A 13,937-nucleotide genomic window follows, 5' to 3' on the forward strand; every position below is an offset into this window, starting at 1 on the left:
CAAAAGTTTACCCTTTCTCTTAGATTCTAATGTACTTTGTCAAGTACAAATTATACACAGGGTGATTTGATATTAATAAATGAAATCCAAGTTAAATCTGAATTTTTAATAAGCTTAATACTTAATGTTGGTCATAGCATAAGCATCAAATATAAAAAAAAAAAAAGAGAGAGAAAAAGAATACAACACGGTTTTAGAAATAGTATATTCTTTATTTTTACATAAATATTGATAATAATTATCACAGAATTTGAGTGAGAAATACACAACTGAAAAGCACTGGTACATTAACTAGTTACACATCACCCTCTAACTAATATTGTTACTGGCAAGATTATCTATATGCTAGGTCAAAACTTTGTTTTCTATATAACTACCGTATAAATTCCCCTACATGTCAGTATCATTTTATATATTTATGAACCTAAGACAAAGTAAAGTGATCTTCATTTACAATGAATTTATAGAATAATGAAATGGACAAATTTAAGAAATTATTCATGCATGTATTTCTTTAATGTTGACTTTAACTAGAGTAATATTCTAAGGCCAAAAAGGTTTGGAAGTGACATTTTACATGAAAAAGAATCAATTATACTAAACTCTGCTTCAAAACATGCTAATACTTCAATACATTAAAATCAAAACATTTTATACCAGCCAGTACAGGTATTACTTGGACTCCCATACATGCTTGTGTATTTCATATACATGTATTTCCTCTAGTCTTCATCAACATGAAACAGACTCTGCAATATACATTTATATGACGGATCCCATTTTAAAGTTACAGACATGCAAATAAAATTTGAACAATAACTTAACAAAACATTTAAAACTCTAGTTACCAGTAAATCTTCAAAACCTTCTCAACCACAGATAAAACTAGAAACATCTTCAGTTAAGCCTATATTTGTCATTAGAGATATACAAAATTGTCCTGAATAACTAAATAATTTGAGAGCAAAATACTCAGGAATGGTATCATAATGATTCATAAAACTTTTGAAATAGTTAAAAGCTTTCAAAATATTTTAACTAGTTATTCCATTGTGCGTGTCTATAGTTTTTATAACAACATTCCTCAAAATAGTATGTCAACATTTATACATTACCACATTAAAATAATTCTTAAGGAGGAAAATAAAATCATCCCAAATGTAGAGGATAAACATTAGCTACAACAAGGAATATACTGTTTTCCTAGATTGAAACAATATGGCATGAAATAATGCATTAATGCACACACATAAAATGCCACATATAAGGTAAATAAAAAATTTAATTCTAAGACTAAAAAACATTTTTCAAACTAAAAAACTATCATCATTCTAAGTAACTGAGGTAAACAATAATAATAAATAAAACAAACAGTGACATAATCTACTTGCAATGTGCTTTAACATATATGCATAAAAAAAAGAAAATAAATAAGATAGAAAAAAAGTATCACAATATATATGACTTTGTTAATCAGAATTCTAAAACTAACTAGAAATTCAACAATACATGCTTCGAGTTATCTTATGTTCACAAAACCTCCCAAAACTGATTAAATTCTCTTAATACATTCAGTCGCGACAGAAAGCCAGTGTTCAAATCATGAGGCCAAAATCTCAGGAGATCAACATTTTGGTTGAATATTCATGGAACTTTTTAACATTTACAACTTTCTAAATTTTTGACAAAAGTTTCCTTATTTTATCATAATGCCACTTTAAACATAACAATAACAACAACAAAAACAATTGCATTTGAAAGTTTTTCTTATATTCTACTACATGCAAAATTAAGTCAAAACTTTTAAACTTTCGTTTTCAATTCTGATTAAGACCAACAAACTTATTACATGTCCTGGTACATTAAACACTTTGAACATATACATCAAAAACAGGCAATACCTCCAATCTATAATTTCTGAGCAAAATTAATAATTAAAACTTCTAGGGTAGAAAGGTTTATGTGAAATGAAAGAAACTTTAAATAGCATTTTTGTTTGCCATGCTAATATTGAGTAAAGAAAGATGTTGCCATAATGAAAATGATGTTCCGATTCCACAAAAATTTAGTTAGCTACAAAAACTGACTACAACTGTTATGTGTAGTATCATGCAACATGAGTTGATATGTCGATTTCTTTCAAAGTTACCATCTTTGAGAAGCTAACTTATTTCTTGCTGAAAAATACTTAGTACTTTGTAAGTAAGTAGCTGCCTTGACCTTACAACCCTATATGTTTCACAACTAATGACCTTTAATTCATTTTTCAAACCCCCTACTTGAGCTACCTAGTTGTCTTAATCTAAAACTGCATTGGCATGCCGGTTGAGGATCTCAACAAAGTATTTCTAGGACTGCCCATACGAGACTGAGAGTGCGCCATCGTGTGTGACAGAGTACGCATACTCTCTGCCAACTTCTCAAACTCTTCCCATTTCTGACTCTGTGACGTATGTTCAAGGGAGTTAAACTGTTCCAATTCTCCAAACCTCTGTTCAAGTGAGAGAACTTGACTCCTCAGGTTCACTACCTCTTCATTTTTCAGTTCAAGCTATAAGTAGAAATATCTGGTGATTACTGTCAACAGTTTGACACATTATTTTTCTTAATCTTATAACCCAAAATTACTATAACTGATGAAAAGAGCTTAATATTTGACAAAACAATTGTGGGTATTGTTCACAAAAAAGAATGAGAGAGCTACCATGAGCTATTGGAGTTCTCAGTCTGATTCCTTTCTGCTTTAATGTGTAAATTACCTACATGTGTATACAATCATCTTGAATAAAAATATACTTTTAAATCAAGTGATAGTCTCAGTGATAGTGACTCTGACCGCTCATACCTGAAACACCCAAGAAAGATGCTACACACTGAATATTTGAGATATTAGTTAATTAATAAAAGTGTTATGAGAAAACAGTCTTAAAGTGTGATGGAAAGTAAGCAGTGCAGCAACTATATCCTCAATGAAAATATTTCAGGTAGCATAGAAAATTTGCCATACCTTTTTCTGTATGTCAGCAACATGGTCCACAAGCAATGATTTGTCTTTACGTAACTGTGTGTTTTCTTTCTCTAGATGTTCATGCATACCAGTAAGCTCGGTCACTCGGCTACGTGCTGTGTTCAACTGTAGTTCTTGCTGGGTTGATACAGAATCTTTAAATGATAGCTGTAACAAACATAATGACATTGAAAATGATATAATCACACATCCCAGAGACAGATGTGTATGGGTTTTTTTTTTATTTAATCATTAACTACTCTTTTTTCATTGGTAACTAATGGGAGACTCCACAAATGAATGTTACAAGTTTTTCAATTAGTTTCTTTAACAATTGTACAAGTAAAAAGATAACTGTTCACTTCAACATCTTTCATGGGTTCCCTGGTACTCAAATTTCAAAGCTTCTAAACAACACCTTGGTATCAAAGAAACTTATGACCTCCAATACTACATTGGACAATGAAACTTTCTCTTTCTGAACATACATGTATATTGCTCATTTCAGTACGAGTGGAAAACATATTTCAATACAGATGTAAATATCCAAAGAAACCATTAAATATGTTGACAAATATCAAAATGATTTTACAATTCTTATCTTGTTTTTCGTTTTATTTCAACAGCTCGAAAAAAATACAGCAGAATTTTACTGATTTATACTATGAAAGAAATCTTTGTGTATAAAGTTTGGCCCCAAACCTGCTGGAACAGAAAGTAATCAGCCATTGCCACCAGCATAGAGCCAGACCAGCCTGCACTTTTGTGTTGTCTGATCAGGCTCATAATTTAAACTTAAAAATTGAAATCCCTTTGAAAATTAATTGTTCTCAAAGCAGGAAAAAACATTACAAAGACGTTCTACAAATTCAGCTGGTTAAGAGTAAATTGTATTATAAGGAAAGAGATCAATAAAGGCCCTTACTTTTTCTTGATATTGTTTAAGTCTATCATGTTCTTTAGTCATACTCTCTTTAGAATATTCAAGTTCAAATCTCAGCTCCTTTTCCCTTTCTTTACTCTGAACTATTTCAGAGATGGTCTGTTGATGACGTGACTCTATTTCATCTCGTAGATTCTTCTCCTAAAAGAGTGAAATGATAATGAATGTTTCCATGCAATAACTTTTTTTTTAATTACAGGGAAACAAGGTGAAATCAAAACAAGAGTAACAAAAATTTGTAACAGAGTTACCAACGTCCCCCGCCTCGGGGAAGTTTTATATGAAGCATAAAATTGTGCTATTTCAAAAGATTGTGGTATGGATCTCAGGACTTTCAGTCCAAAATTATGATCAATACTAGATCTGCAAATGCAACAATAAATTTATTACAGAAATACTAGTAAAATGAAACACGGAATTTAAAAATCTATCATGTTAACATTTGACCTCTAAGTGTGACCTTGACCTTGGAGGTAGGGGTGCAGGTGTTGTGCATGACATATCGTCTTATTAATATTACTATTTGTGCCAAGTATTTTCAAAATCCCTTGAACTATGAAGAAGTTATAGATCAGACACAAAATATACCCTATAACAGACTATGTCAATCCTTGACCTCTAAGTATGACCTTGGAGGTAGGGACCCATGTTTTGCGCCTGACATATCATCTTATTATTGCGATTATTTGTGCAAAGTATTTTTAAAATTCCTTGATCTATGAAATGGTTATGGACTGAACACAAAATATACCTTTTAACAGACTATGTAAATCTTTGACCCCTATGTGTGACCTTGGAGATAATGACACATGTGTTACGCATGACATATCATCTTATCATTGTGACTATTTGTGCCAAGTATTTTCAAAATCCCTTGATCTATGAAGAAGTTATGGACTGGACACAAAATATACCATATAACAGACTGTTAGCCTTTGACCTCTAAGTGTGACCTTGACCTGGAGGTAGGGGTGCAGGTGTTGTACCTGACATATTGTCTTATTATTGTGACTATTTGTGCCTAGTTATTTCAAAACCCGAAGAAGTTCTAGGTCAGACACAAAATATACCCTAAAACAGACTATGTTAACTTTTGACCTCAAAGTGTGACCTTGAACTTGGAGGTAGGGATGCAGGTGTTGCGCATGACACATTGTCTTATTATAGTGACTATTTGTGGCAAGATTTACAAAATCCTTTGATCTATGAAAAAGTTATGGACCGGACACATAATATACCCTGTAACAGACTATGTTAATCTTTGACCTCCAAGTGTGACCTTGATCTTGGAGGTAGGTGACTGGTTGTTGCGCATGACACATTGTCTCATTATTGTAAACAATTGTGGCAAGTATTTACAAAATCCCTTCAAAGATAAGAAAGTTATGGACCAGACACGACATATACCATCAAATAGACAATGTTGACCTTGAATGAGCAAGTGCGACCTTGACCCTGGAGGTAGGGGTCTGGTTGTTGCACATGACACATTGTCTTATTATAATAACCATTTGTGCCAAATTATTTCAGATTCCTTTGATAAATGACAAAGTTATGGACTGGACACGAAAGTGTGACGGACAGAGCCTATTACTATATCCCCCTTTTTTCTTCGAAAAGGCGGGGGACAATAATCTATAACTGATCATTTAGAAGTACATTTTGAAATATTTAATATTTATATAACTATCTATTGCACAAAGCTTATGAACATCCAACATTAGTGTACTTCATGTAGAAATAAAAAAAAATCCTAAATTTGATCAAACAAGTCATATATATAAATCATAAACATTTTATTAATTAATTTCAGTATGTCAGATTTTAGTGTTCATACTGACATATAAAATTATATTGCATATAGTAATACATGACATTTTCACAAAATATTAAGTACACAGGTTAGAACAGAGGTCCTTAAAACATAAGCAATTTTTAATAAAAGGATATTTTCCTAAATTCAAATTAAGTAGTCAAACTAAATATATAGTGACTTTAAATAATGTTTTACAACAGAACACCATGTAGAAGTAGACAATAATCATTCGTAATTTAATACATGTATTTCTTTGTTACGTGTATAAGTGCATTTGGTGTAGACAGTACTAAACTTACTCTCTCTAGTTGTTTAGTCATCTCTACAACTTGTTGATGGAGAACAGAGTTCTCCCTGACAATAGTAGAACTATCATCGGACATTTTACTTCGTAGGTGGCGCTCTTGCTCTGCTGACATTTCCGCTTCTTTCAGTTTTATTCTCAGATCTCGAATTTCTTCCTAAATTAAAAAATTGATATGTTCCACTGTAAAGTACATGAATATAAATTATAAGACTAACTGTCTTGTTTATTTAAATCTTTTGAAAGCTATGGTCATTTAAGTTGTAGTAAATCCCTTGAAAATGACAGAAAGAAAGTGTAATGTTTATGTTTTTCAATCAACACTTGCGATCAAAGTTAGTAAAATGTATTGCCATTCAATTACATATCAAAATGAATTCAATAAATAAATAAAATGCCAAGTTTTGTTCGAAATGTATCATAAATGATAAAATCATCTGGTTTGTTTGAAAAAAATAAACTTTCAGCAAAGATAAGATATGTATTTTCTTTATTTAACTGTGTCTGTCAAATTAATCCTATCAATATAAATATGAAACCTTAAATGAGTGCAAAAAAAACATCCAATGGGAAGCAACAAGAATTCATTTCATAGGTAAAACATGAACATATTTTTTTTTGAAGTTGTTTAACATATATATATATACATACCCTAAGGTCATTAACAACTTTATCTTGTAGATTTACAGTACTATTGTAGTATTTCTCTTCAGTCGATTTGAGCTGTGTTTCAACACTGAGAAGGTCCGACCTTTTCTCATCCAAGCTGATCTGAGTCATTTTATGCTGCTCAATTCTTTGTTCTAACTAAAAACAAACATAGCATGATGGAAATTTGATTGATTGCATCCATAATGCAATTTTGTGTATGTTTTAATTCTGTATATATACATTCATTGAATTTAAAGTCAATACAAATGTATTTTTAACACATGTATACTTTAACAGCATAAATAGGATGGTAAATTCATATTATTTGACATGTTAGCAAGTTCTTCCATTCAAAGAGACTTGTGTTTTTCTCTCTCAAAAATTCTAGAAAAGATTTTTCATTAATCTAATGGTATGAAGCAATTTCAAAGTAATGCCTTACCTGACTTTTTAATGATATTATTTTAGTTTCAGCATTTTTTAAGGCTGTAGCACTTTTTTCAAGTTCATTTCGAGCATCCATCAATTGACTGTCCTTGTACGAGATCTCACTCTCGTTTTTGGCGATGGTTTTCTTCAGATCTATCACCTCATCCATCAACAATCTCTTGTCCTGCACTCGCGCCTCTATAATATGTACAATCAGTTTTACAAACTTGTTTTTTTGATACATTGTATATACCTGTTATTAAGTTTCATATGAAAACAGGATTCTATTAGTGAAGGAATATAATCAAATTGTTCAATGCTCTTCAGTAGACAGTGAAATTGTAATAAATATAATTTTCACAGTACCTAGACTATGTATGTAAGCCGATGGACAGCAAATATCATAAATAAATGGAAAATAATTAATAAGAAATACACTTGGTCACAAATAAAATGTGACTGATAACAAGAAGCACATAAATATTTACACATGTCATATTAAAGACAAAACAAAATCCATGTAATATAACAATATCAACATTGTGACTTCATGATTTGTCAAAATGACTTAAAACCACTTAAAATGCATAAAGTAAATAAAAAATCTATTTGTTTTGCGTGTAAGATCAAATTATATTTCACTGGTGAACACCAGCTGTTATATTTTCACTCGCAGCGTATTGCATGTAGTATTAACTCTGTGGAATATATTTTGATATAACACACAAACATCCTCTATAAATTATAACAAATAACCAACCTTCTTATATTTCTATCTTACTTGCAAAACAAACAAATATCTTCTATAAATTATAACAAGTAACAAACCTTCCTCCTCCCGCAGTCTTTCAGCCATATGAGCTTTTTCTCTAGAAATTATGCTAATGCTACTTTCCTTGCGTTTACTCTCTACCTGTAGTCCGTCCATTTCTGCCTGCATTGTCTGTAATTATAAATGATTCCATTAATAACAGAAAAATACTATTACAAAATAAAGCCAAAACCTAGTAATAATTATTCATATAGTTGAAAGAAATAGAAAAAGTAGTAAAAAAATTCGAAACACTTACCCTTAATTTTGCCAACATTCTCTCGGCCTCTGCAGACATCTTTGGATGCATGTCAGTAGCTTTCTTTGCTTGCTCACGCGTGAATTATGTTAAAGAATACAGTTTTATAATCTTAAATTTCACCAACACATTTTAAAAGAAAGAGAGGAGTGTTAAAAAATAAATACAATTCTCTAAGGTCTTTTACAAAAATTTACAGGATAAATGAAAATTCCTACACATAAAAAATTTATATTTAAGTTAAAGCAGAAAACTTGTATTACACTTAGATTTCATCAACACATGTAAAAGGATATAGATAATTGGTCTCTAGTTCTAGGAAATAAATTTGTTGCTGAAGATTCTTTATATATTCTGCCTCTATACCATCAGATGTACCATTCTTTGATGATCCTTTCCTGGAAAACAAGATAATAGGGTTATTTATAAAATACATGATCACTTTAGACTGCCTTTGCTTTAAATGATCAATTATAAAAGAATTACTAGTATATATGAGCTGCGTCACGACAAAACCAACATAATGGGTTTGCGACCAGCATGGATCCAGACCAGCCTGCGCATCCGCACAGTCTGATCAGGATCCATTCTGTTCACTTACAAACCCTATAGCAAGAAGAGAAACTAATAGTGAACAGCATGGACCTTGATCAGACTGCGCGGATGCGCAGGCTGGTCTGGATCCATGCTGGTCGCAAACCAATTATGTTGATTTTGTCGCGACGCGGCTCATATTACTAGTAATATTATGCTTTCAAATATTCACCTTTAAAAATCAATTCCACCAAGGTATATGATTCACCAATTCAAAACTTTTCAATTAGATTTTAAATGGAAACATTCAGGTATTATGAATCTGACATAAATGAGACTCCTTGAAACATTATTTTCCTGATTCAATCAGCTATGGTGGTGACATCCCAAAAAAGCCTGCATTTATATTGATCTTTGTATATCTTGTCTACTTAGTTTTTAATACTTATTGATATATTTAGCAATCATTAATTATACATCTGACACGATATAATTGCTTACGTATTAGAAAAGGCAGCTGCCATGCTGCCAGTACTTCTTCTCATATTATCAGATTTTCGAGTGTTTGAAAGTTTAGTAGTCTGTGACATCTTTGGTCCTTTTGATAAAGTAGGTTTTGGTGCATCCATCATAAGGACACCTGGAGAAGATGGAACTGTGCCAGAAAACACCTCTACAGAGAAAAACAAGTGCAAGTGCATGAAAAGTGACAGTGCTCGTTTAATTTATATACAGTCAAACCTGTTGTAAAGATAAATTCTGAATAGTAAGTAACAACTTTATTTCATGATGCTAGCACATTCGGTTTCCCAATCTTCCATGTGGGCCTCAGCATATACGTACAATGTAACAAATTCTGAATAACATATAGTCAATTAAATTCAGTATTTCAAGTTAACATCTTTATTACTTCTTGGGCTTATTAAGCTATGTTTTGGTAAGCCAAATATTTAAAATGACCACATTTTCATTTCCCAAATCTGGATGCTATAAAAACTACCCAATACTACTCTTGTAAAACAGGTTTGATTAGTATAACTGATATCACAGGCATTATTATACAAGTTAAAGTCAATATCTATGCTATTTCAAATTAAATCTATCTTAATAAATACAGTAGCTCTTCAAATATTTTAAAGCATGTATTGACAGTCTTATTATGACTCTTATACCCTGAAAACTTGATGAAAAACATTTAAAGCAAATAGCCTCAAAGTTATATAGAAGTACAACCTTGAAAATAGGCTCAAGTTTGAATACAAGCCTCAATATTGAAAATAAGCACATTTTTTCCTCCTGAAAATTTGTATCCAAAAATAAGAATATCTTTATTCTTTATTTCTAGCTAATCACATTTTCTAAAAATAGATGTATAATCTGCCATCACATTCAATAAACACACTTAAAAAATAAGTGCTTCAATAAGTGCTTCAGTAAAGCTTCACTAAATGAGCCGCGTCATGACAAAACCAACATAATGGGTTTGCGACCAGCATGGATCCAGACCAGCCTGCGCATCCGCGCAGTCAAATCAGGATCCATGCTGTTCGCTATCAGTTTCTCTACTTGTTATGGGGTTTGTAAGCGAACAGCATGGATCCTGATCAGACTGCTCGGATGCGCAGGCTGGTCTGGATCCATGCTGGTCGCAAACGCACTATGTTGGTTTTGTCATGAGGCGGCTCAAATGTTTAATCAATTTTATTTATAACATGCTTATTTTCAAAGTTATTCTGAATGTTTACAATTAGTACATGTATTTCTTTTATTCCATAATATAAACTGCCAGTGTTGTTGTTGTTGTTTCATTATTTTTACTCAGATGATAGGCAAAATTAAATGGAAAAAAACACCAAAAAACATTAACTTTATCCCAGCAACTGTTTAGAATTGTTAAACACAACAGTACAGTAGATTTGTGTAAATACTGTGCTATAATTATATGCAAATAACATTTCACATCTTAGTTAAAATATTCTTAAAAATATGTATTTTCTACTACTACAAACAAAGCAAGTCTACTATGTGCAATAATTAATAGAAGAGAACTTGATATACTTGTGAATTATAGTTCTAGCTGCTATTTGTTAATTAAAGAATTCTTTATTGTATGTATGTATTTTAACTCAAATTGTAAATTTACTTTTATTAAGTCTTTTTTTTTAATGAAATTCTGTCTTTGAGATCTATAGAACATTCAGACAATATTAACAAAGAACTGAGAGCAAAGTTTAGTTAACAGAAAGTATATTCATTTGATAAAATTATAAAGACATCATTCATACATCTATTTTTTTTAACCACAAATGTAATTTACTGCAAAGATATTATAGTTTACACAATAATTAGTTAAAGAATTACTTTTAAAGTAAAAGAAATAACAAAAAAGCTAATTAAAAAAAGAAAGAAAAAGAAAAAAATGCAAGTGTCAACAATTTTATATTCAGTACATATAATTTCAAATAATAAAGTAAGAAATATTGTCTACACTTAGAAACTATGCATCTAAGCTTTTTTTTTTGCCTAAATATGTAACAGACAAAGAACATGCATCTAATTGTTTATAGATTACATGATGAAAAAAATTACAATCTCTAGTATTGGTTATTAGTGTTAATAGACACTCTGACTCAGAGACAATCTTCTAGCCAGTCACTGTTGTGATAATTTACCTTTTCTAGGAGTTCTCTTTCTAGCACTTGATTGTGCAGGTGAAGGACTCCTAGACCTATTAACATTTCGGACTGGAGATGGACTTTTTTCTCTCAAGGTTTTTTTCCATTCCAGAACTTCTGCAGACTGTATTCCATTTGGTTCACTTATTTTTTCCCCGTCACTCATCTTTAACCAACAAGAATCTATTATTTTTAAAATCCTTTCCTTTAGTACAAGTGAATGTAAATGGCTATACTGAGTCTAAAATTGTAGACAATTACAACAAAAAAAACTTTTCAAATTTAAAACAGAAACATCAACAAAAAACAGCATACTTTTGTAGTAACCAGTGATTAAATTCTTTAGCTTACATTTTTGTATGTCTCATCAAAACACTAACTTACATATCCATTTCACTGGGAGAATTTCAGTTTTATGGACCACTCATTTGTAATCCCAGCCCCACTCATCTTCCCCGCAACCCGCAAGGAATAGCAGGGGATGTGAGGTGTATTTTTGCCTTACAGCTGTAAATGCTTTGCAGAATCATTAGAGTGCTTTATTCATATTGCCTACTGTTGAATTGCAATATTTTTCTTATCTAGATAGTCCCTGCAGGACTGAGATTTCACAAGGGTTTTGTTGGTCCAAAATCAAACTTGTATTTTCTGGGACTGGGGTTTAAATATACACAAATGACTGGTATTACAGGGCTTGAATTTAACACTTGCAAAAAGCAAGTTAAAAATGATAATTTTTTATTCAATTCTATAGGAATGAAACAATTATGATTTTTAACTTTAATTTTGAAAGTACTTTTTTCTAGAAATTGAAAACTTCTGCTATTTGCTCTCCTCTCCAAGATTTTTGATTCTTGTTGTGAAAAATCCTGCACAACAAATGTGCATACAAAACAAGTTGTGCCTTCAAGTTCATTCAATAAATTCAACATCTTTCTCATTTGTTTGTGAAATCTGATTCAACCTGTAATATCATCAAGAGGTTAACACCACTAAATATTAGTTATGTTAAACTTATTCTCTGTCTGATCTGATTGATTTACATTTTAATCTTGAGTACATTTGCTCATAATGATGTCACAGAGTGAGAAAAATGTGTAGCCTCACCTGGACTTGAACCTGGGATCCTCAGATTACCATACTAAGGCTTTACCAATTTAGCTATCTGGTGGCTTACACATACTCTCCCCTAATGAGTAAACAGTTCTTAACCATGACATACTCCCAGGCTATACAGAAATGTAGCGTCAAATATCTAATTGGTACAGAGAACAATGTGAAAGTGGGTGCAAAGCTTTATACTATCATGATGGCCTAATAGCTTTAAGGCCAAATGTCACAGGATGAGCAAAATGTGCAGCCTGGCCAGGATTCAAACCATTGACTAACAGAATACTGTACCATGACTCTACCGTCTGAGCTATCCAGCCTCTTAAACAAGTGGACAATTTTAATCTGTGACAATATTTATACCATTCTTGGCTAGATTGTCAGTGTGTTTGATAATTTATTACATAAACATTCAACATCATAAAGTAATAAAAACATAAATGGATAATTCGCAGATGTAAGCTGTATAATTATACATAATCTGAACAGTGATTTTTAATAACTTTATCCAATGCCTTATCTTATTTCAGTCATTAACTTAACTTATTTAATTTGTTACTTATACGAAATGATATTTTAATTTGTTAAACTGTTATTTTATACATATGTATATACTTTTTATGTAACTGTGATCTACGTTGTTGCAAAAACTAAAATAAAATAAAAAATATTATTGGATATAACTGTTGAATTTAGTGTTGGCTCAAAAGTAAAACACATACAACATTTACAGTTTTGGCTCAAGATGTAAGTCCTTGCACAAGCCGTTACTAAAAGACATTTATTTTGGTCACAAATCAATGTGGATAAGTCATACCAACATAAGTCCTTTTCATTGCAATAGAGAAACGTCTTTACATACCCAAGGGCACCATTCTATTAGCAAAATTTTTCAAGTGCAAGAAAAAGTTAAATTCAAGCCCTGCCTGCATTGACCATGTCTATCCATTGCAATCAAAATACCTTAATAATATCGGTAAGGTTTGTTAGCATATATTTTTTAATCATAACACTACATTTCCAAAAGGATGCATTTGTGACTGTCAGTGTCATAACACAAACGTTGAACTGTTATAAAGTTGACAAAAATTGAAAATGGATGGAATTTTTTAACATTTAAAACCGAATAAATACAATTGCAATACATTTGCATATGAACAATGAATATCTTTCCATGTAAATACCTTCAATGCATACGTTGATTTCAAACTAATGTCATATAACTTATTTTTTGCAATTAGATTTCCAAAATTTCCTGTCTCAACGCGTCATCTGTTGAGAGGCAACAACGGAGTCAGATATTTAATTAGTTTCGAATTTGTAATTTTTCGCCTAAATTATATTTCTTTACATTAAGTAAAAGTAGAACAGTTCCATAATGTGTGTGTTAAGTATTTT

The 13,937-nt window shown here is 31.3% G+C and overlaps 1 protein-coding gene across 5 annotated transcripts; it reads right to left on the reverse strand.

The window, feature by feature from the left end:
* Positions 1-191: 191 nt before the first annotated feature.
* On the reverse strand, positions 192-13,843 carry LOC132714330 (ELKS/Rab6-interacting/CAST family member 1-like). Of its 5 annotated transcripts, none has more exons than XM_060697184.1 (12): positions 13,724-13,827; positions 11,427-11,595; positions 9,256-9,427; positions 8,517-8,618; positions 8,221-8,299; positions 7,979-8,093; positions 7,164-7,348; positions 6,722-6,877; positions 6,066-6,227; positions 3,933-4,091; positions 3,008-3,175; positions 192-2,551 (listed from the first exon to the last, which is right to left on the reverse strand). In XM_060697184.1, exons 2-12 carry the CDS (start codon positions 11,593-11,595, stop codon positions 2,303-2,305), a joined length of 1,716 nt encoding a protein of 571 aa, XP_060553167.1. In that variant the 5' UTR covers positions 13,724-13,827; the 3' UTR covers positions 192-2,302. The 5 variants fall into 5 exon arrangements, with proteins under 5 accessions (XP_060553167.1, XP_060553175.1, XP_060553158.1 ...); XM_060697192.1 differs by having other exon boundaries at positions 9,256-9,394; positions 11,427-11,612; positions 13,724-13,810; XM_060697175.1 differs by having other exon boundaries at positions 11,427-11,612; positions 13,724-13,810.
* Between the last annotated feature and the right edge of the window lie 94 nt (positions 13,844-13,937).

Source organism: Ruditapes philippinarum, unplaced genomic scaffold (genome assembly GCF_026571515.1).
Source record: "Ruditapes philippinarum isolate M1 unplaced genomic scaffold, ASM2657151v2 ctg3777_1_1_1_1, whole genome shotgun sequence".
Lineage (NCBI taxonomy): Eukaryota > Metazoa > Mollusca > Bivalvia > Venerida > Veneridae > Ruditapes > Ruditapes philippinarum.